Consider the following 20,403-nt stretch of genomic DNA (forward strand, 5'->3'; position numbering starts at 1 on the left):
GCTAGGCTACCTGCCGCCCTTTATGAGTTGTCTAAGTAACATAGCTATCATGCTTTCCGAGAGAGTGAGGCTATCCTTTGGGTAATATTTGCCACAAGCCAACATTGTCTCCATCATTTTTTCCATTGGTCATTTTCAAGAAATATTCCAACAAACGGCCTTTTCGTAACTCCGTAATGTTGTATAACGGTGTGAGAAAATGTCCCCTGTTATCTGCAGAGGGACAGGTGAGGTACACACACACACACACACACACACACACACACACACACACACACACACACACACACACACACACACACACACACACACACACACACACACACACACACACACACACACAGACACACACACACACACACACAGACACACACACACACACACAGGGGGTGGAGGGGAATGCGGATTCAGACCCGTGGTTCCTGTATAAAACACCCCGCTGTGTACCTCACTGCATCACGTTGAAAACATGAACTGTCTGCTGCTCCTCTCCTGCCTGGCCTTCGCCGGCGCAGCCTACGGTGAGAAGATGTCCATGTGTATACCAATGTCTGCCTTGTAGGATACCTTGTAGGATACCTTGTAGGATACCTTGTAGGATACCTTGTAGGATACCTTAGGTTGCTTTGTAGTCGTTCAGTTTTTATTGTTATTGTCACAACGTCGACTGAAAGTGGCTCCTCTCCCTGTTCGGGCGGCGCTCGGCGGTCGTCGTCGCCGGCCTACTAGCTGCCACCGATCCCCTTTTCATTTTCGTTTGGTTTTGTCTGTCTTGTGTTATCACCTGTTTTGAGTTGAGTTCGTTACTGGGGGTATTTAGTCTAGCTTTCTATGTTTAGGTTTGTGCGGGATTGTTTGTGTTTCCTGTCGTGGGGGTTTTGGGGGATTGTTTTTCCTCTCTTGTACTTTGTTGGAAGGACGTTTTTCCTGGGCTGTGTCCCGACTCTGTTGAGGTGGATTTTTGTCTAGTTGGGTTTCCTTGTTCCCTGCCTAGTTATGGCATTTTTGGACTCGGGAAAATAAATTTGGTCTCCTGCGCCTGACTTCACCCCTCCCTCACTTCTAGTGCATCTTCACAGTTATTCTTTTGTTTTTTTTATTCTCATATGTTTGTTGTGTAGTAAATATTTCAGTTTTAATTTTAATTGTTTTTATTTGTTATTTCCTCTGAAGCACATTGTGTTGCATTCCATGTCTGAATATGTGCTGTTGAAATAAAACTTAATTTGATTTATTTATCGGGTAAAATAAGTATTTGACTTCAGTTGACTGCTCTACTCAATAACATTTCAAGTGGTACTACAATAGTCAGCAATGTAATTATATTCTGTATAGACGTAATTCAGAAACTGTCACTGTTAGAATCTCTGTTAGAGCAGCCAAACCTGACCCCTGACCCCTAAACTCTGTCTCTGTCTTTAGGCTGTGGCACCCCCGCCATCCAGCCTGTGGTGTCTGGTTACGCCCGCATCGTCAACGGTGAGGAGGCTGTGCCCGGCTCCTGGCCCTGGCAGGTGTCCCTCCAGGACTACACTGGATTCCACTTCTGCGGCGGCTCTCTGATCAACGAGATGTGGGTTGTGACTGCTGCCCACTGCAGCGTGAAGTAAGTGCTGGCTGCTGAGCCATAACCTTCATACAGTGAGGGAAAAAAATATTTGATCCCCTGCTGATTTTGTACGTTTGCCCACTGACAAAGAAATGATCAGTCTATATTTTTAGTGGTAGGTTTATTTGAACAGTGAGAGACAGAATAACAACAAAAAAAATCCAGAAAAACGCATGTCAAAAATGTTAGAAATTGATTTGTATTTTAATGAGGGAAGTAAGTATTTGACCCCTCTGCAAAACATGACTTAGTACTTGGTGGCAAAACCCTTGTTGGCAATCACAGAGGTCAGACGTTTCTTGTAGTTGGCCACCAGGTTTGCACACATCTCAGGAGGGATTTTGTCCCACTCCCCTTTGCAGATCTTCTCCAAGTCATTAAGGTTTCGAAGCTGACGTTTGGCAACTCGAACCTTCAGCTCCCTCAACAGATTTACTATGGGATTAAGGTCTGGACACTGGCTAGGCCACTCCAGGACCTTAATGTGCTTCTTCTTGAGCCACTCCTTTGTTGCCTTGGCCGTGTGTTTTGGGTCATTGTCATGCTGGAATACCCATCCACGACCAATTTTCAATGCCCTGGCTGAGGGAAGGAGGTTCTCACTCAAGATTTGATGGTACATGGCCCCGTCCATCGTCCCTTTGATGCGGTGAAGTTGTCCTGTCCCCTTAGCAGAAAAACACCCCAAAAGCATAATGTTTCCACCTCCAGGTTTGACGGTGGGGATGGTGTTCTTTGGGTCATAGGCAGCATTCCTCCTCCTCCAAACATGGCGAGTTGAGTTGATGCCAAAGAGCTCCATTTTGGTCTCATCTGACCACAACACTTTCACCCAGTTGTCCTCTGAATCATTCAGATGTTCATTGGCAAACTTCAGACGGGCACGTATATGTGCTTTCTTGAGCAAGGGGACCTTGCGGGCGCTGCAAGATTTCAGTCCTTCACGGCGTAGTGTGTTACCAATTGTTTTCTTGGTGACAATGGTCCCAGCTGCCCTGAGATCATTGACAAGATCCTCCCGTGTAGTTCTGGGCTGATTCCTCACCGTTCTTATGATCATTGCAACTCCACAAGGTGAGATCTTGCATGGAGCCCCAGGCCGAGGGAGATTGACAGTTCTTTTGTGTTTCTTCCATTTGCGAATAATCGCACCAACTGTTGTCACCTTCTCACCAAGCTGCTTGGCGATGGTCTTGTAGCCCATTCCAGCCTTGTGTAGGTCTACAATCTTGTCCCTGACATCCTTGGAGAGCTCTTTGGTCTTGGCCATGGTGGAGAGTTTGGAATCTGATTGATTGATTGCTTCTGTGGACAGGGGTCTTTTATACAGGTAACAAACTGAGATTAGAAGCATTCCTTTTAAGAGTGTGCTCCTAATCTCAGCTCGTTACCTGTATAAAAGACACATGGGAGCCAGAAATCTTTCTGATTGAGAGGGGGTCAAATACTTATTTCCCTCATTAAAATGCAAATCCATTTATAACATTTTTGACATGCGTTTTTTTCTGGATTTTTTTGTTGTTATTCTGTCTATCACTGTTCAAATAAACCTACCATTAAAATTATAGACTTATCATTTCTTTGTCAGTGGGCAAACGTACAAAATCAGCAGGGGATCAAATACTTTTTTCCCTCACTGTAAGTGTCGCAACATGCTAACAAAGCTAAAAACTAGCTAAAATCTAGCTAATGCTCATACTAACTCGCTAAAAGCTAGCTATTGCTAACTAGCTAAAAGCTGGCTAATGCTAACTAACTAAAAAATAGCTAAAAAATAGATAATGCTAATGCTAATTAGCTCAAAGCTGGCTAACATATGGCTAAATTAGCTAAATTATGTTTATTTTGTGAAACTATTTCAGGACCTCTGATCGTGTGATCCTGGGAGAGCACGATCGCTCGTCCAACGCTGAGAACATCGAGACCATAAAGATTGGCCAGGTAAACAACCACACACAACTATTACTACAACTTTTAACACCCAGACTTTTATTTTGAAGTAAAGATAAAGATCAGTAAAAGTTTCACCTTTTGAAGTCACATCAACTCAAACGATAACGATCTGCTCAGTGGATCAACGTTTAATCTAAATCTGAAACGTTGTCGTCCTTGTGTCCTTACTAGGTCTTCAAGCACCCCAATTACAACGGCTACACCATCAACAACGACATCACCCTGATCAAGCTGGCCACCCCCGCCCTCTTTGGAACCCGTGTGTCCCCCGTGTGCGTTGCTGAGACCAACGATGACTTCCCCGGTGGCATGACGTGTGTGACCTCCGGCTGGGGTCTGACCCGATACAACGGTAACCAATCACTACAGCTTTTCTAAGTCTCAATGTAAAGTCGGACAAACCTTGACTAGTTTTTTTTGACTAGCGGTATGTTCGCTATAGTTGAAAGATTCCATTTCAGTTGGCTCAATCTATTTGAAATAATTACGTTTCAGTTGGGTTTCAGTGTCGTCTTGAGTTGCAGGTCGTCTAATAATGTGAGAAAGATGGCAATTGGCTGACCGGTTTTTAAGTGTTACCTGACCCTTGGTGTCCTCTGGTTCCAGCTGCTGACACCCCTGCCCTGCTGCAGCAGGCTGCTCTTCCCCTGCTGACCAAGGCTCAGTGTCAGAAGTTCTGGGGCTCCAAGATCACCGACCTTATGATCTGTGCTGGAGCCGATGGCGCCTCTTCCTGCATGGTAAGTAAACACAAACCATAGAGTTGAAACATTTCGGTAAACTTCCTAAACATTCCCAGGGTTTTCAGACTTCCTAGCTGGAAGAATCCCAGATTTTTGCAAGCCTATACAAACCACATGGCTTCCTGACGTACTGTTGCAGGCCATGACACTGAACCTACCACCATCTGACTAATGGCAGAGTTCAATCTGAACTTTTACAGTTATTTACACTGGCGTAAACAGTCACTGCATCAATAAAAGCTTGGTGTTTCCTTAGTTCTTAACTTTTTGGAAACAGCTGATCACAAACTGTAACTGCTTGTCTGTGGTGGAAAGAAGCGCAGGAAGCAGCGGACACGGTGTGGTACTTTTAATCAACCACAACGTACAAAATTAAAGGACTCCCAACAACAGGGAAAATTACAGCAAAACAAGCACAGTCGAACAAACTATCGTCGACTCACAGAAAGACAATCCCGCACAATAGGAAGCGGGCCAGCTGAACTAAATAGCCCTCCTAATGACTAACTCAGGGCAGGTGAGAAAACATAAAAAAAGGGAAAAACGAAAAAGGGAATCGGTGGCAGCTAATAGGCCGGTGACGACGACCGCCGAGCGCCGCCCGAGCAGGAGGGGGCGCCACCGTCGGTAGGACTCGTGACACAAACTCTGAACATAAAAAGAAATCCCTAGAGAGAGACTCTAACACTTTCTATGCTCCTTTTTTGTGTTTCCCGCAGGGCGACTCTGGTGGCCCCCTGGTCTGTGAGAAGGCTGGTGCCTGGACCCTGGTTGGTATTGTGTCCTGGGGCAGTGGAACCTGCACCACCACTATGCCCGGAGTGTACGCCCGCGTCACCGAGCTCCGCTCCTACATCGACCAGACCATCGCCTCCAACTAAGTTTTTCAGCTTCATCTTCATCATAAATAAAAGTAGTTTCTAGTAACATATTTGTTCCTTGGTGTTTCTTGAAACGTGGGTTTTGATAATTAATGCAGCAATCAGCAGTTAACAGAATAACAAAGCGTTCTCTCCGCCACTGTTCTGGTAAAAAGTGGGGGGGATGGTGCTTGAGAAATGTAACCACTCTCAAATTCAAAGGTAGAGCTCCGGATGCAAGGACTGACCATCCATGATACCAACATTATAGTTTTAACCACGTTTTGAGGATAAACAGTGTTTGTTTACATTTACTTTGTTTAGAAACATTGGAGTAAAACAAGCTTATATTTTGAGTTCCCATGGAGTGTGTGTCACGCCCTGACCTTAGAGAAACGTTTATTTTCCTCTAGTTTGGTTTGGTCAAGGTGTGATGTGGGGTGGGCAATCTAGTTTTTCTATTTCTTTGTTTTGGCTGAGTGTCGTTTCCAATCAGAGGCAGCTGTCCATCGTTGTCTCTGATTGGGAACCATACTTAGGCAGCCCTTTTTCCCTCCTTGAGTTGTGGGATCTTGTTTTTGTGCAGCTGCCTTTGAGCAGCCCCAGAACGTCACGGTTCGTTCTGTTTTACCTGTTTATTGTTTTGTTCGGTTTTTCTTCAATAAAGTATGTGGAATTACGGCACCCTGCGCCTTGGCTGATCTATGACAGGGAGTTTGAGGACAGTGATCGTGACAGTGTGACAGTTGAATTTAAATCATGAGGCATTTATACGTTTTATTCTTTAAGAATCAATGGATATATATCATTCATTTATAAATCCAAAAATGTATTTAAGCAACTGCCCCTTTAAGTGGGTTGAGAAAATCTTAAAATCAGGACACTCTCACCTACCTCAAACTCATTTTCAACCCAACCAAAACACGGTATATGATCTTCTCAAGCAAAACATGAACAACTGTCTCCAGTCGAACACCCCCCATCGCTAAAAACACCCCCATTGAAAAACAACCACATTGCCAATACCTGGGCGTACGACCTGATGGATAACTCCACGTCAGCATCCATATGAACAACCTACAAGACTAAATCTAATCCAGACTGGGCTTTCTAGACTGCAACACATTCTGCTCCACCCATCCCTACAAAATCTAATCCAGACTGGGCTTTCTGGACCACAATACATCCTGTTTTACCTGTCCCTCCAAAATCGAATCCAGACTGGGCTTTCTGGATCACAACAAATCCTGCTTTACCCGTTCCTACAAAATCGAATCTATTCTGGGCATTCTGGACCACAACACATCCTGCTTTACCCGTTCCTACAAAATCTAATCTAGACTGGGCTTTCTGGACCGCAACACATTCTGCTTCAACCATCGCTCAAAAATCTAATCCAGACTGGGCTTTCTGGACCACAACACATCCTGCTTCACCCATCCCTCCAAAATCTTCCTGGTCAAGTCCTGTGCCCTCCCTCTGTTCGACTATTGTGACACTCTCTACCGACACTCCCCTAAAACCACTGGAGCTCTCTACTGGACACTGTACCACTCAGTCATCAGATTCACCACTGGAGCCCCCTACTGGACACTGTACCACCCAGTCATCAGATTCACCACTGGAGCCCCCTACTGGACACTGGACCACCAAGTCATCAGATTCACCACTGGAGCCCCCTACTGGACACTGTACCACTCAGTCATCAGATTCACCACTGGAGCCCCCTACTGGACACTGTACCACCCAGTCATCAGATTCACCACTGGAGCCCCCTACTGGACACTGTACCACCCAGTCATCAGATTCACCACTGGAGCCCCCTACTGGACACTGTACCACTCAGTCATCAGATTCACCACTGGAGCCCCCTACTCCTACTACCTCGTTCACCACGGCTAAGGGCTGTTCTCCTCACGACACAACGCGGAGTGCCTGGATACAGCCCTTAGCCGAAGTATATTGGTAATATACCACAAACCCCAGAGGTGCCTTATTGCTATTATAAACTGGTTACCAATGTAATTAGAGCAGTAAAAAATAAATGTTTTGTCATCCCCGTGGTATACGGTCTGATATACTACGGCTGATAGCCTCAATGTACTGTATTACATTACTGTTCTTTAATAACAGATGGACGGTCGGTGTCACACCCTGATCTGTTTCACCTGTCTTTGTGCTTTTCTCCAACCCACTTCCAGGTGTCGCCCATCTTCCCCATTATCCCCTGTGTATTTATACCTGTGTTCTCTGTCTGTCTGTTGTCAGTTTGTCTTGTTTGTTCAAGTCAACCAGCGTTTTGTGTCTCAGCTCCTGCTTTTCCCCAGTCTCTCTTTTTCTCGTCCTCCTGGTATGACCCTTGTCTGTCCTGACTCGGAGCCTGCCTCCCTTCCTGTACCTTTGCCCCTACTCTGGATTATATAGATTATAATATATAGTTATGGATGGTATAATATACTGGTGGTATAATGTAGTGATGGTATAACATAGTGATGGATGGTATAACATAGTGATGGTATAATATAGTGATGGTATAATATATTGGTGGATGGTATAATATACTGGTGGTATAATGTAGTGATGGTATAATATACTGGTGGTATAATATAGTGATGGTATAATATACTGGTGGTATAATATAGTGATGGTATAATGTTGTGATGGTATAATATAGTGGTGGTATAATATAGTGATGGTTTAATATAGTGATGGTATAATATAGTGGTGGTATAACATAGTGGTGGTATAATGTAGTGATGGTATAATATAGTGATGGATGGTATAATATAGTGATGGTATAATATAGTGATGGATGGTATAATATACTGGTGGTATAATATAGTGATGGTATAATATACTGGTGGTATAATATAGTGATGGTATAATATACTGGTGGTATAATATAGTGATGGTATAATGTAGTGATGGTATAATATACTGGTGGTATAATATAGTGATGGTATAATGTAGTGATGGTATAATATAGTGGTGGTATAATATAGTGATGGTTTAATATAGTGATGGTATAATATAGTGGTGGTATAACATAGTGGTGGTATAATGTAGTGATGGTAGAATATAGTGATGGATGGTATAATATAGTGATGGTATAATATAGTGATGGTATAACATAGTGGTGGTATAATGTAGTGATGGTATAATATAGTGATGGATGGTATAATATAGTGATGGTATAATATAGTGATGGTATAATATAGTGATGGTATAATATAGTGATGGTATAATGTAGTGATGGTATAATGTAGTGATGGTATAATATATATTGATGGTATAATATAGTGATGGTATAATATAGTGATGGTATAATATAGTGATGAATGGTATAATATATTGATGGTTTAACATAGTGATGGTATAATATAGTGATGGTATAATATAGTGATTAATGGTATAATATAGTGATGGTATAATATAGTGATGGTATAATATAGTGATGGTATAATATAGTGATGGCAAAATATAGTGATGGATGGTATAATATAGTGGTGGTATAATATAGTGATGGTATAATATAGTGATGGATGGTATAAGATAGTGATGGTATAATATAGTGATGGTATAATATAGTGATTGATGGTTTAACATAGTGATGGTATAATATAGTGATGGTATAATATAGGGATTGATGGTATAATATAGTGATGGTATAATATAGTGATGGTATAATGTATTGATGGTATAATATAGTGATGGTATAATATAGTGATGGTATAACATAGTGATGGTATAATATAGTGAGTGATGGTATAATATAGTGATGGTATAATATAATGATGGTAAAATGTAGTGATGGTATAATATAGTGATGGTATAATATAGTGATGGTATAACATAGTGAGTGATGGTATAATATAGTGATGGTATAATGTATTGATGGTATAATATAGTGATGGTATAATATAGTGATGGTATAATATAGTGATGGTATAACATAGTGATGGTATAATATAGTGATGGTATAACATAGTGGTGGTATAATATATAGTGATTGATGGTATAATATAGTGATGGTATAATATAGTGAGTGATGGTATAATATAGTGATGGTATAATATAGTGATGGTGTAATGTAGTGATGTATAATATAGTGATGGATGGTATAATATATTGATGGTAAATGTACTGATATATAATATAGTGATGGTATAATATAGTGATGGTATAACATAGTGATGGTATAACATAGTGGTGGTATAATATATAGTGATTTATGGTATAATATAGATATGGTATAACATAGTGATGGTATAACATAGTGATGGTATAATATAGTGATGGTATAACATAGTGATGGTATAATAACGTGATGGTATCATATAGTGATGGTATAATATAGTGATGGTATAATGTAGTGATGGTATAATATAGTGGTGGTATAATATTGTGATGGTATAACATAGTGATGGTATAACATAGTGATGGTATAATATAGTGATGGTATAATATAGTGATTGATGGTATAATATAGTGATGGTTTAATATAGTGATGGTATAACATAGTGATGGTATAATATAGTGAGTGATGGTATAATATAGTGATGGTATAAAATAGTGATGGTATACTATAGTGATGGTATAATATAGTGATGGTATAATATAGTGAGTGATGGTATAATATAGTGATGGTATAATATAGTGAGTGATGGTATAATATAGTGATGGTATAACATAGTGATGGTATAATATAGTGATGCTATAATATAGTGATGGTATAACATTAGTGATGGTATAATATAGTGAGTGATGGTATAATATAGTGATGGTATTATATAGTAATGGTATAATGTAGTGATGTATAATATAGTGATGGTATAATATAGTGATGGTATAATATAGTGATGGTATAACATAGTGATAGTATAATATAGTGATGGTATCATATAGTGATGGTATAACATAGTGATGGTATAATATAGTGATGGTATAATGTAGTGATGGTATAATATAGTGGTGGTAAAATATAGTGCTGGAATAACATAGTGATGGTATAATATAGTGATGGTATAATATAGTGATGGTATAACATAGTGATGGTATAATATAGTGCTGGTATAACATAGTGATGGTGTAATATAGTGATGGTATAACATAGTGATGGTATAATATAGTGATGGTATCATATAGTGATGGTATAACATAGTGATGGTATAATATAGTGATGGTATAATGTAGTGATGGTATAATATAGTGGTGGTATAATATAGTGCTGGTATAACATAGTGATGGTATAATATAGTGATGGTATAATATAGTGATGGTATAATATAGTGATGGTATAATATAGTGATGGTATAACATAGTGATGGTATAATATAGTGATGGTATCATATAGTGATGGTATAATATAGTGATGGTATAATATAGTGATGGTTTAATATAGTGATTGATGGTATAATATAGTGATGGTTTAATATAGTGATGGTATAATATAGTGATGGATGGTATAATAAAGTGATGGTATAATGTAGTGATGGTATAATATAGTGATAGTATAATATAGTGATGGATGGTATAATAAAGTGATAGTATAATGTAGTGATGGTATAATATAGTGATGGTATAATATAGTGATGGTATAATATAGTGATGGATGGTATAATATAGTGATGGTATAATATAGTAATGGTATAATATAGTTATGGATGGCATAATATAGTGATGGTATAATATAGTGATGGTATAAGATAGTGATGTATAGATAGTTAGTGATGGTAAAATATATTGAAGGTATAATATAGTGATGGTATAATATAGTGATGATATAATATAGTGATGGTTTAATATAGTGATGGTATAATATATTGATGGCATAATATAGTGATGGATGGTATAATATAGTGATGGTATAACATAGTGATGGTATAATATAGTGATGGATGGTGTAATATATTGATGGATAGTATAATATCGTGGTGGATGGTATATTATAGTGATGGATGGTATAATAACGTGATGGTATAATAAAGTGATGGTATAACATAGTGATGGTTTAATGTAGTGATGGTATAATATATTGATGGTATAATATATTGATGGTTTAATATAGTGATGGTATAATATAGTGATGGTATAATATAGTGATGGTTTAATATAGTGATGGTATAATATAGTGATGGATGGTATAATATAGTGATGGTATAATATAGTGATCGATGGTATAATATAGTGACGGTATAATATAGTGATGGATGGTATAATATTGTTATGGTATAATATAGAGATGGATGGTATAATATAGTGATGGTATAATATAGTGATGGTATAATATAGTGGTGGTATAATGTAGTGATGGTAGAATATATTGATGGTATAATATAGTGATGGTATATTATAGTGATCGATGGTATAATATAGTGACGGTATAATATAGTGATGTATAGATAGTTGGTGATGGTATAATGTAGTGATGGTATAATGTAGTGATGGTATAATATAGTGGTGGCATAATATAGTGATGGTATAATATAGTGATGGATGGTATAATATAGTGACGGTATAATATAGTGGTGGTATAATATAGTGATGGTAGATTATAGTGATGGTATAATATAGTGATGGTATAATATAGTGATGGTATAATATAGTGTTGGATGGTATAACATAGTGATGGATGGTATAATATAGTGATGGTAGAATATATTGATGGTATAATATAGTGATGGTATATTATAGTGATCGATGGTATAATATAGTGACGGTATAATATAGTGGTGGTATAATATAGTGATGGTAGAATATAGTGATGGTATAATATAGTGATGGTATAATATAGTGATGGATGGTATAATATAGTGATGGTATAATATAGTGATGGTATATTATAGTGGTGGTATAATATAGTGACGGTATAATATAGTGATGGATGGTATAATATATTGATTGTATAATATAGTGTTGGATTGATAGTTTACGTCATGTATGTATCCTATACAGTGTCTGTACCCCACAGTGTCCTGGGACATGATCCGATGTACTGGAGACCTTGAGTGGAGTAACACTGGCTTTTCAGTTGAACAGAAACACTACGGGCAAGAACATGCAAGTCATATGTTTAACGTTATGGGGTGGATAATTGTATGTAGGTGCTTTACCACAGTAAATGTTAGTACTGAAGTATGTAATGCAATTATAATTAGAACTGCCTTTGATCAGATAATCACAGTTACAGTATAGTGGAATAACAACAGTACTGTCTTTGGCCACAGCTATTAGCCTGTCCAATGAGACCCATCTCTTTCAGTTGGCCACAGCTATTAGCCTGTCCAATGAGACCCATCTCTTTCAGTTGGCCACAGCTATTAGCCTGTCCAATGAGACCCATCTCTTTCAGCTAGCCACAGCTATTAGCCTGTCCAATGAGACCCATCTCTTTCAGTTGGCCACAGCTATTAGCCTGTCCAATGAGACCCATCTCTTTCAGCTAGCCACAGCTATTAGCCTGTCCCATGAGACCCATCTCGTTCAGCTAGCCACAGCAATTAGCCTGTCCAATGAGACCCATCTCTTTCAGTTAGCCACAGCTATTAGCCTGTCCAATGAGACCCATCTCTTTCAGTTAGCCACAGCTATTAGCCTGTCCAATGAGACCCATCTCTTTCAGTTAGCCACAGCTATTAGCCTGTCCAATGAGACCCATCTCTTTCAGCTAGCCACAGCTAGTGGCCTGTCCAATGAGACCCATCTATTTCAGTTAGCCACAGCTATTAGCCTGTCCAATGAGACCCATCTCTTTCAGTTAGCCACAGCTATTAGCCTGTCCAATGAGACCCATCTCTTTCAGCTAGCCACAGCTATTAGCCTGTCCAATGAGACCCATCTCTTTCAGTTAGCCACAGCTATTAGCCTGTCCAATGAGACCCATCTCTTTCAGTTAGCCACAGCTATTAGCCTGTCCAATGAGACCCATCTCTTTCAGCTAGCCACAGCTATTAGCCTGTCCAATGAGATCCATCTCTTTCAGCTAGCCACAGCTATTAGCCTGTCCAATGAGACCCATCTCTTTCAGCTATCCACAGCTATTAGCCTGTCCAATGAGACCCATCTCTTTCAGCTATCCACAGCTATTAGCCTGTCCAATGAGACCCATCTCTTTCAGTTAGCCACAGCTATTAGCCTGTCCAATGAGACCCATCTCTTTCAGCTAGACAGATCTATTAGCCTGTCCAATGAGACCCATCTCTTTCAGCTAGCCACAGCTAGTGGCCTGTCCCATGAGACCCATCTCTTTCAGTTAGCCACAGCTAGTGGCCTGTCCCATGAGACCCATCTCTTTCAGCTATCCACAGCTATTAGCCTGTCCAATGAGACCCATCTCTTTCAGTTAGCCACAGCTAGTGGCCTGTCCCATGAGACCCATCTCTTTCAGCTAGCCACAGCTAGTGGCCTGTCCCATGAGACCCATCTCTTTCAGCTAGCCACAGCTAGTGGCCTGTCCCATGAGACCCATCTCTTTCAGCTAGCCACAGCTAGTAGCCTGTCCCATGAGACCCATCTCTTTCAGCTATTAGCCTGTCTCACGAGACCCATCTCTTTCAGCTAGCCACAGTTAGTGGCCTGTCCAATTAGACCCATCTCTTTCACTTAGCCACAGCTGTCCAGAAACATCAAAAAAGGATTCTGAGCACCAGGAAACAGCCTTCAGTTTTTATCAGGAATAAGAACTCCAGTGATATGTCTCAACAGTAATAACTCCAGTGAAATGTCTCAACAGTAATAACTCCAGTGATGTGTCTCAACAGTAATAACTCCAGTGATATGTCTCAACAGTAATAACTCCAGTGAAATGTCTCAACAGTAATAACTCCAGTGATATGTCTCAACAGTAATAACTCCAGTGATGTGTCTCAACAGTAATAACTCCAGTGAAATGTCTCAACAGTAATAACTCCAGTGAAATGTCTCAACAGTAATAACTCCAGTGAAATGTCTCAACAGTAATAACTCCAGTGATATGTCTCAACATTAATAACTCCAGTGATGTGTCTCAACAGTAATATCTCCAGTGAAGTGTCTCAACAGTAATAACTCCAGTGAAATGTCTCAACAGTAATAACTCCAGTGAAATGTCTCAACAGTAATAACTCCAGTGAAATGTCTCAACAGTAATAACTCCAGTGATATGTCTCAACAGTAATAACTCCAGTGAAATGTCTCAACAGTAATAACCCCAGTGATATGTCTCAACCGTAATAACTCCAGTGTTATGTCTCAACCGTAATAACTCCAGTGAAATGTCTCAACAGTAATAACTCCAGTGAAATGTCTCAACAGTAATAACTCCAGTGATATGTCTCAACAGTAATAACTCCAGTGATATGTCTCAACAGTAATAACTCCAGTGATATGTCTCAACAGTAATAACTCCAGTGATATGTCTCAACAGTAATAACTCCAGTGATATGTCTCAACAGTAATAACTCCAGTGTTATGTCTCAGCAGTAATAACTCCAGTGAAATGTCTCAACAGTATGTCCATAAGTTGACATATTCCCTGTAGCTCAGTTGGTAGAGCATGGTGTTTGCAAAGCCAGGGTTGTGGGTTCGATTCCCACGGGGGGCCAGCACAGGAAAAAAAATGTATGAAATGTATGCATTCACTACTGTAAGTCGCTCTGGATAAGAGCGTCTGCTAAATGACTAAAATGTAAAATGTAAATGTAAACATATACTGTATGTCAGAGGCATGTCCATTTCAAGGTCTGGGAAGAGGGGGTCTCGATTCTATTAGAAAGTTGACGCCATCCTCCCTCTGCAAAGTGTACATGATCCCACAGAGCCCAGACAAGACATCCTGACAGCAGCTCTGTGCTCCTGTATAAATCCCCTCAGTGAGTCTGTCTCCACCAAGCTGAAAACATCTATCGCCCTGTGGATCCTCTCCCTGGCCTTCGTTGGTGCGGCCTACGGGAAGCTTCAGTTGTTTTTTTTTTGTCTTAAACTTTCCATTTGTAGGGCTCTACGTCTCCATGTTAAGATGTATGTCATCACTGTATGACGCCGTTGTATTGAAATAGTCACGGAATGTAAACAGTAAGTATTATTTTTATTTCAGTAGACTTTTTTTTAAGGGGATTGTCATGGTTAATGTTTAAACCAGGATAGTCAAGTGCCCAAGTGTTGTCAGACAACTAACAGGACTTCATACCTCTCTGTCTGGTTACGCCCACATCGTCAACGGGGAGGAGCCCGTGGTGTCTGGTTACGCCCACATCATCAACAGGGAGGAGCCTGTTGTGTCTGGTTACGCCCACATCGTCAACGGGGAGGAGCCCGTGGTGTCTGGTTACGCCCACATCGTCAATGGGGAGGAGCCCGTGGTGTCTGGTTACGCCCACATCATCAACAGGGAGGAGCCTGTGGTGTCTGGTTACGCCCACATCGTCAACAGGGAGGAGCCCGTGGTGTCTGGTTACGCCCACATCATCAACAGGGAGGAGCCTCTGGTGTCTGGTTACGCCCACATCGTCAACAGGGAGGAGCCCGTGGTGTCTGGTTACGCCCACATCATCAACAGGGAGGAGCCTGTGGTGTCTGGTTACGCCCACATCGTCAACGGGGAGGAGTCTGTGGTGTCTGGTTGCGCCCACATCGTCAACAGGGAGGAGGCTGTGGTGTCTGGTTACGCCCACATTGTGAATAGGGAGGAGCCTCTGGTGTCTGGTTACGCCTGCATCGTCAACAGGGAGGAGCCTGTGGTGTCTGGTTACGCCCACATCGTCAACGGGGAGGAGCCCATGGTGTCTGGTTACGCCCACATCGTCAACGGTGAGGAGCCTGTGGTGTCTGGTTACGCCCACATCGTGAACAGGGAGGAGGCTGTGGTGTCTGGTTACGCCCTCATCGTCAACAGGAAGGAGCCTGTGGTGTCTGGTTACGCCCACATCATCAACGATGAGGAGCCTGTGGTGTCTGGTTACGCCCACATCATCAACGATGAGGAGCCTGTGGTGTCTGGTTACGCCCACATCATCAACGATGAGGAGCCTGTGGTGACTGGTTACGCCCACATCGTCAACGATGAGGAGCCTGTGGTGTCTGGTTACGCCCACATCGTCAACAGGGAGGAGGCTGTGGTGTCTGGTTACGCCCACATCGTCAACGGTGAGGAGCCTGTGGTGTCTGGTTACGCCCACATCGTCAACGATGAGGAGCCTGTGGTGTCTGGTTACGCCCACATCATCAACGATGAGGAGCCTGTGGTGTCTGGTTACGCCCACATCGTCAACGGGGAGGAGGCTGTGGTGTCTGGTTACACCCACATCATCAACGATGAGGAGCCTGTGGTGTCTGGTTACGCCCACATCGTCAACGGGGAGGAGGCTGTGGTGTCTGGTTACACCCACATCATCAACGATGAGGAGCCTGTGGTGTCTGGTTACGCCCACATCGTCAACGGGGAGGAGGCTGTGGTGTCTGGTTACGCCCGCATCGTCAACGATGAGGAGCCCGTTGTGTCTGGTTACGCCCTCATCGTCAACAGGAAGGAGCCTGTGGTGTCTGGTTACGCCCACATCATCAACGATGAGGAGCCTGTGGTGTCTGGTTACGCCCACATGATCAACGATGAGGAGCCTGTGGTGTCTGGTTACGCCCACATCGTCAACAGGGAGGAGTCTGTGGTGTCTGGTTACGCCCACATCGTCAACGGTGAGGAGCCCGTGGTGTCTGGTTACGCCCACATCGTCAACAGGGAGGAGTCTGTGGTGTCTGGTTACGCCCACATCGTCCATGATGAGGAGTCTGTGGTGTCTGGTTACGCCCACATCATCAACGATGAGGAGGCTGTGGTGTCTGGTTACGCCCACATCATCAACGATGAGGAGCCTGTGGTGTCTGGTTACGCCCACATCATCAACGATGAGGAGCCTGTGGTGTCTGGTTACGCCCACATTATCAACGATGAGGAGCCTGTGGTGTCTGGTTACGCCCACATCGTCAACGGTGAGGAGCCTGTGGTGTCTGGTTACGCCCACATCGTCAACAGGGAGGAGTCTGTGGTGTCTGGTTACGCCCACATCGTCCATGATGAGGAGTCTGTGGTGTCTGGTTAGGCCCACATCATCAACGATGAGGAGGCTGTGGTGTCTGGTTACGCCCACATCGTCAACAGGGAGGAGCCTGTGGTGTCTGGTTACGCCCACATCGTCAACGGTGAGGAGGCTGTGCCTGGCTCCTGGCCCTGGCAGGTGTCCCTCCAGGACTACACTGGATTCCACTTCTGCGGCGGCTCTCTGATCAACAATGGGTTGTGAGTACTGCCCACTGTAGCATGAAGTCAACCTTGTATTGAACACAGCAATGGCAACACTCTCAATGCCGACACCTATTTTACACTCTCTATTCCCCGTGGGAAAAGCGGTTTGAAATGACATCATTACAACGTGTTTACAATAAGATATTGTTGTTGTGTGTTTGTAATGACGTCAATTGAAGTGGCTTTTGCCTGCTGGGTTGAAAGCATGAAATTGGAGTCTCATCCCATTCTTTTTTTGTAGTGACTATAATTGCTTGTTGCAGAACTTCTCACCGTGTGATCCTGAGAGATCCTTGGCTCCAACCCTGAGACATCCAGACCATTGTGTGGGCAAGGTGGGGACAAGGCTACTAAATGGTGGAGACAGGCTACTAAATGGCGGAGACGGGCTACTAAATGGCGGAGACGGGCTACTAAATGGTGGAGACGGGCTACTAAATGGCGGAGACAGGCTACTAAATGGTGGAGACAGGCTACTAAATGGTGGAGACGGGCTACTAAATGGTGGAGACAGGCTACTAAATGTAATAAATACAAGCACAACATTTTGAAGTGAAGTTAGTATCCTAGGTGCCAGTTTGTTCCTGTTCTCTTACCAACTCCTCATCACTTATCGTCATGTCAAAACATGCTTGGTGACAAGATAGCAATAATACACTACATGACCAAATGTACGTGGACACCTGCTCATCGAACGTGGGCATTAATATGGAGTTGGTCCCCCTCCTTTGCTGCTATAACAGCCTCCTCTCTTCTGTGAGGGCTTTCCACTAGATTTTGGAACATCGCTGCGGGGACTTGCTTCCATTCAGCCACAAGAGCGTTAGTGAGGTCGGGCACTGATGTTGGGCGATTAGGCCTGGCTCGCAGTCGGTGTTCCAAATCATCCCAAAGGTGTTTGAGGGGGTTGAGGTCAGGCCAGTCAAGTTCTTCCACACCGTTCTCGACAAACCATTTCTGTATGGACCTCGCTTTGTGCACGGGGACATTGACATTGTCACGTGAAAGGGCCTCTCCAAACTGTTGCCACAAAGTTGGAAGCACAGAATCTTCTAGAATGCCATTTCATGCTGTAGCGTTAACATTTCCCTTCACTTGAACTAAGGGGCCCGAACCATGAAAAATAGCCCCAAACCAGTATTCCTCCTCCCTCCCAAAAAAGTGTAGTTAGTACTATGCATTGGGGCAGATAGCATTCTCCTGCCATCTGCCAAACCCAGATTTTCCAAACCCAGCTTTTCCACTGCTCCACAGTCCAATGGCGGCGAAGCTTTACACCACTCCAGCTGACGCTTGGCATTGCGTATGGTGAGTCTTAGGCTTGTTTGCGGCTGCTCGGCCATGGAAACCCATTTCATGAAGCTCCCGACTTACAGTTCTGTGCTCTGACGTTGCGATTTTTACGCGCTACGCTCTTCAACACTCGGCAGTCCCGTTCTGTGAGCATGGGGACCCATGTGTCCTCAGTATGCGTCGCTAAGTCCAACGATGACTTCCCCGGTGGCATGAAGTGTTTGACCTCTGGCTGGGGTCTGATACGCTACAACGGTAACCAATAATCACTGTAGCTTTTCTATCAAGATCTTCCAATCACCAGAGGTCTCATTGTAAAGTCAGACAAACCTTTTCTTGACTAGCAGCATGTTCGGGTTTAGTTGAAAGATTCTGTTTCAATTGGCTCAGTCAATTTGAAAAAGTATGTTTCAGTTGGCTTTCCGTTGCAAGTAGTCTTTTAACGATGTGAGAAATATGGCGATTGGCTGGACGGTTTTGTAGCGCTACCTGACCCTTGGTGTCCTCTGGTTCCATCCTCCTACACCCCCACCACCACCCCTCCCCTGCTGACCAACTCCCTGCCCTGCTGCAGCAGGCTGCTCTTCCCCTGCTGACCAACTCCCTGCCCTGCTGCAGCAGGCTGCTCTTCCCCTGCTGACCAACTCCCTGCCCTGCTGCAGCAGGCTGCTCTTCCCCTGCTGATCAACTCCCTGCCCTGCTGCAGCAGGCTGCTCTTCCCCTGCTGACCAAGGCTCAGTGCCAGAAGTTCTGGAGCTCCAAGATCACCGACCTCATGATCTGCACTGAAGCAGATGGTGCCTCTTCCTGCGGGGTGTTCCAATCATTCACAAGTTCATTGTTCCGTTCCCTTTGACCAATCAGAAGAGATGTAAATCCCCACCTAGAGGCACCAGTTAAATCAGGGATGGGCAACTCCAGTCCGTGGGGGCCTGATTGGTGCCAGCCCCTAGCACACAGACATGACTCCATTAATCAACTAATTATGGTCCCCAGTTTAAAATACAATTAGTTGAATCAAGTGTGTTAGCACCAGCGACTAGGGCCAGGGAAAACATGTGACACCAATCAGGCCCCTGAGGACTGATGTAGCCCATCCCTGAGATAAATCCACCCGTGGGATGCTCGTCTAAAAACTGTAACTAAATTAACGTAGATATTTTTGTGTTTCCTGCAGAGTGACTCTAGTGGCCCCCCTGGTCTGTGAGAAGGCTGGTGCCTGGACCCTGGTTGGTATTGTGTCCTGGGGCAGTGGAACCTGCACCACCACTATGCCCGGAGTGTACGCCCGCGTCACCGAGCTCCGCTCCTACATCGACCAGACCATCGCCTCCAACTAAGGTTGATATAAATGTCGGACCATGGCTGCCATGTAATACCAGCAGTACTATGTTCACTTCCTGTTTCATATTGAATAGAGATCTAAAACTGAATTCAACTTTCTTTGTTTTGTTCCTCTTTGATGCTATCTAGATTTGTTAAAGGTCCAATGCAGCTGTTATTATATCTATATCAAATCATTTCTGGGTAACATTTAAGTAACTTATTGTAATAGATTTCCATGATTTCTCAAGCAATCATTTTTCTAGGACCGACTGGGAGTAATCTGAGTGGGAGGGGAAAAGTGAAAACTAGCTGTTATTGGCAGAGAGGTTTGGAACTCTCTTTATT

At 42.9% G+C, this 20,403-nt stretch overlaps 1 protein-coding gene and 1 pseudogene across 1 annotated transcript; both read left to right on the plus strand.

Annotated features, from left to right (window-relative positions):
• Nucleotides 1–455: 455 nt before the first annotated feature.
• LOC115203535 (chymotrypsin A-like) lies at nucleotides 456–5,234 on the plus strand. The gene is made up of 6 exons (XM_029768305.1): nucleotides 456–521; nucleotides 1,423–1,606; nucleotides 3,472–3,550; nucleotides 3,734–3,914; nucleotides 4,169–4,302; nucleotides 5,025–5,234. The coding sequence occupies exons 1-6, from the start codon at nucleotides 470–472 to the stop codon at nucleotides 5,184–5,186; spliced, it is 792 nt and encodes a 263-aa protein (XP_029624165.1). The 5' UTR covers nucleotides 456–469; the 3' UTR covers nucleotides 5,187–5,234.
• Nucleotides 5,235–18,884: 13,650 nt separating this feature from the next.
• LOC115202714 (chymotrypsin A-like) lies at nucleotides 18,885–20,077 on the plus strand (annotated as a pseudogene).
• Nucleotides 20,078–20,403: the final 326 nt, after the last annotated feature.

Source organism: Salmo trutta, chromosome 12, assembly GCF_901001165.1.
Source record: "Salmo trutta chromosome 12, fSalTru1.1, whole genome shotgun sequence".
Lineage (NCBI taxonomy): Eukaryota > Metazoa > Chordata > Actinopteri > Salmoniformes > Salmonidae > Salmo > Salmo trutta.